This window comes from Brassica oleracea, chromosome C2 (genome assembly GCF_000695525.1).
Source record: "Brassica oleracea var. oleracea cultivar TO1000 chromosome C2, BOL, whole genome shotgun sequence".
NCBI classification, from domain to species: Eukaryota; Viridiplantae; Streptophyta; class Magnoliopsida; order Brassicales; family Brassicaceae; genus Brassica; species Brassica oleracea.
Window position 1 is genome coordinate 39596823 of NC_027749.1, and position 2966 is coordinate 39599788.

At 40.4% G+C, this 2966-nt stretch overlaps 1 protein-coding gene across 1 annotated transcript; it reads left to right on the top strand.

The window, feature by feature from the left end:
* The first annotated feature begins 549 nt into the window (after nucleotides 1-549).
* LOC106324201 lies at nucleotides 550-2145 on the top strand. Its single transcript, XM_013762212.1, has 3 exons — nucleotides 550-848; nucleotides 965-1641; nucleotides 1762-2145. The coding sequence occupies exons 1-3, from the start codon at nucleotides 550-552 to the stop codon at nucleotides 1803-1805; spliced, it is 1020 nt and encodes a 339-aa protein (XP_013617666.1). The 3' UTR covers nucleotides 1806-2145.
* The last annotated feature ends 821 nt before the right edge of the window (nucleotides 2146-2966 follow it).

The window sequence follows — 2966 nt, forward strand, 5'->3', positions numbered from 1 at the left end:
GGATATTTTCCGGATCACATATGGAATGTAAAACATCTAGCTTCCATGTCTTCGTGCTTTGGTATATAAGCTGATTGATATATCGATTTAGATCTCGATGATTACCATTTTCCTTGGCCGGCCTTGATGGGATCACCAGGATCCAGGGATCCATCCATAGTCTCGTGCTGTAATCTGATCCTTTTTTCTTCTTAGACCCGCACGAAGGAGATCCTGAGCGGCCATGATGTTTTTCCATTCAAAAAATTGGGAGTTAGAAGTTTTAACTTTCATAGGATTAATATGTCGACAGTATGTATTTTAAGACCCTAGCTAGTATGGTCGAGTAATCTCCATAATTGCTTGACAGGTAATGCCAGGTTAAATTCACTCAGGTCTCTGAATCCTAAACCACTCTTATCACAAAGTTTACAGAACTTCTTCCAACAATCAAATGTAAACTCGATTTTTTTCCTTTAGATACCACTAGAATTTTGCTATTGCTCTTTGGAGGTTTTAATGATATCTTGAAGTAGGAAGAAACATGATATTGTTGCCACTAAAGACAAGATGACTGAGGTTTGGAGAATCAAAGAGAAGACAGGATCAGAAACATGTTCTGTTTCTGAGACAGAGGAACAAAGAGATTCAGTTATGAAGACAGTGGACCTTGAGTTGGAGAAGATGCCAAAGGCCGAGACAAGCTTTACCAAGAACGAGATAGGGCCACAAGACATAAGTACAAAGCCCATACTGATGAACAAACAAGCAACGGTAACATTATGTTCTGAAAACAAAGGACAAGTAAAAGACAAAGGAAGTGGTCCTGGCTTGTACGGATTGCGAGAGACAATAACATTGAAGAACAAGTTCCAGCTATTGGAATCCAATGTTGAGACAAAGACCTAATTGACAGCAAGGCATTCTTCTAGGGCTTTCACATTTATGTATAAATATCTCTCTTACATTGTAATGAACTCTCAAGCAAGAAACATAATGAAAAGCTTCAGTTTACATTTGTTCTTTCTCAAGATCCAACGTTTGAAGACATAGCTCCTCGCCTCACTGGTTTTGACGATAGACTCAAGTCTTATGAAGGAACTCAGACGTCTGTATCACCTCACCTAGCATTTCAAGTGTCAACCAACGACAACAACTTCACTCAGAGTGCAAACTACTCACAGGAAAATCCCCACTTTAATCAATATCGTGGTCGTGGAGGCAGCAACGGCAGGTTTGGTTATGGTAGAGGCAGAGGATACTCAACTAGAGGTCGAGGCTTTCATCAGCAAGTCTCTCAAACCTGCAACCCCTCTCAAGGAGATACCTCAACACGGCCAACCTCTCAGATCTGTGGCCGCTTCGGTCACAATACTCTCAAGTGTTACAGACGCTTTGACATATCTTACCAGAGTGAAGAACTACCCTCAGCCATGGCAGCACTTCATGTTACCAACGATCCCTCTTCCATTCAACAATCTTATCATGGTACTGAGTGGTATCCTAACACTGCTGCAACGGCTCATATCACCAACTCTCAACAGAATCTCCAGACAGCTCAATCATATCATGGTCATGACTCGGTAATGGTGGCAGATGACATCTTTCTACCAATAACTCATATTGGATCAGTGCCACTGCAAACCAATTCTGGTTCCTCAGGTATCTCTGAAAGATGTATTAGTTTGTCCGAATATAGCCAAATCTCTACTCTCAGTTTCAAACCTCACTGTTGACTACCCTTGTGAGTTTACTTTTGACTGTGATGGTGTCTATGTTAAGGACAAGCAAACCAAGCAAATCCTGACTTAAGGAAGCAGACTTAAGGACCTTTATGTTCTGGATAACTCGATGTTCTCTGCCTTCTATACAGCAAGACAAACAGCAGCAAGTGCAGATGTGTGGCGTTGAAGATTGGGTCATCCGAGCTCAGAGATTCTTCAAAAGCTATCATCAAGTCTATCTATTAACATCAATAAAAGCATGACCATGATTTGAGACTCATGTCAACTTGGCAAAAGTGCTAGATTACCTTTTCCTAGTTCTGTTTCTGTATCTAGTAGACCTCTTGAAAGGATAAGCTGTGACCTTTGGGGTCCATCTCCTGTTAGCTCTGTCCAAGGATTCAAATATTATGTTATCTTCATAGATTATTTCTCAAGATATTGTTGGTTTTATCCTCTGAAACAGAAGTCTGATTTTCCACAAATATTTATCATGTGGCAAGCTCTAGTGGAAAAACAACTTGATCAGAAGATACAAATGTTTCAATGTGATGGAGGAGGTGAATTCACAAGCAACAAATTCATCACTCATCTAGCCAATCATGGAATCAAAAAGTTGATTTCATGTCCTCACACCCCTCAACAAAACGGTATGGCAGAGAGGAAACATAGACATATCCCTGAGCTTGGCCTTTCTATGCTTTTTGATGGAAAGGTTCCTCAACAATATTTGGTGGAAGCTTTCTTCACATCTTCCTATTTCGGAAACCTTCTTCCTTCTTCATCTTTAACAGACAACAAAAGTCCTTATGAAGCTCTCTACAATAAAAAGCCAGAGTATTCTGCTCTTAGAACCTTTGGAAGTGTTTGCTATCCTTCCCTCAGACCTTATTCCTCAAACAAACTAGATCCAAAATCATTGCAGTGTGTGTTTGTTGGATATAATGAGAAGTATAAAGGGTACAGATGCCTTCATCCTCCTACAGGAAGAGTTTACATCAATCGCCATGTTCTGTTCGATGAACAAAATTTCCCTTTTACCACAACCCATGCTTATCTTCATCAACGACAAGCATCACCTCTACTCTCAGCATGGCAACAAAGCTTCCTCCACAAGCAAACGATCTCTGAAAATCAAATCTACTCACCTGCTCCAAGTTTTGTATCAGTACCTGCTACTGTTTCTGAAACAATAAGAGCTGTTCCTCCTCAACCTACTTCACAAAATGGAACCACATCTGGCAGCAACATTTTTGCTTATGT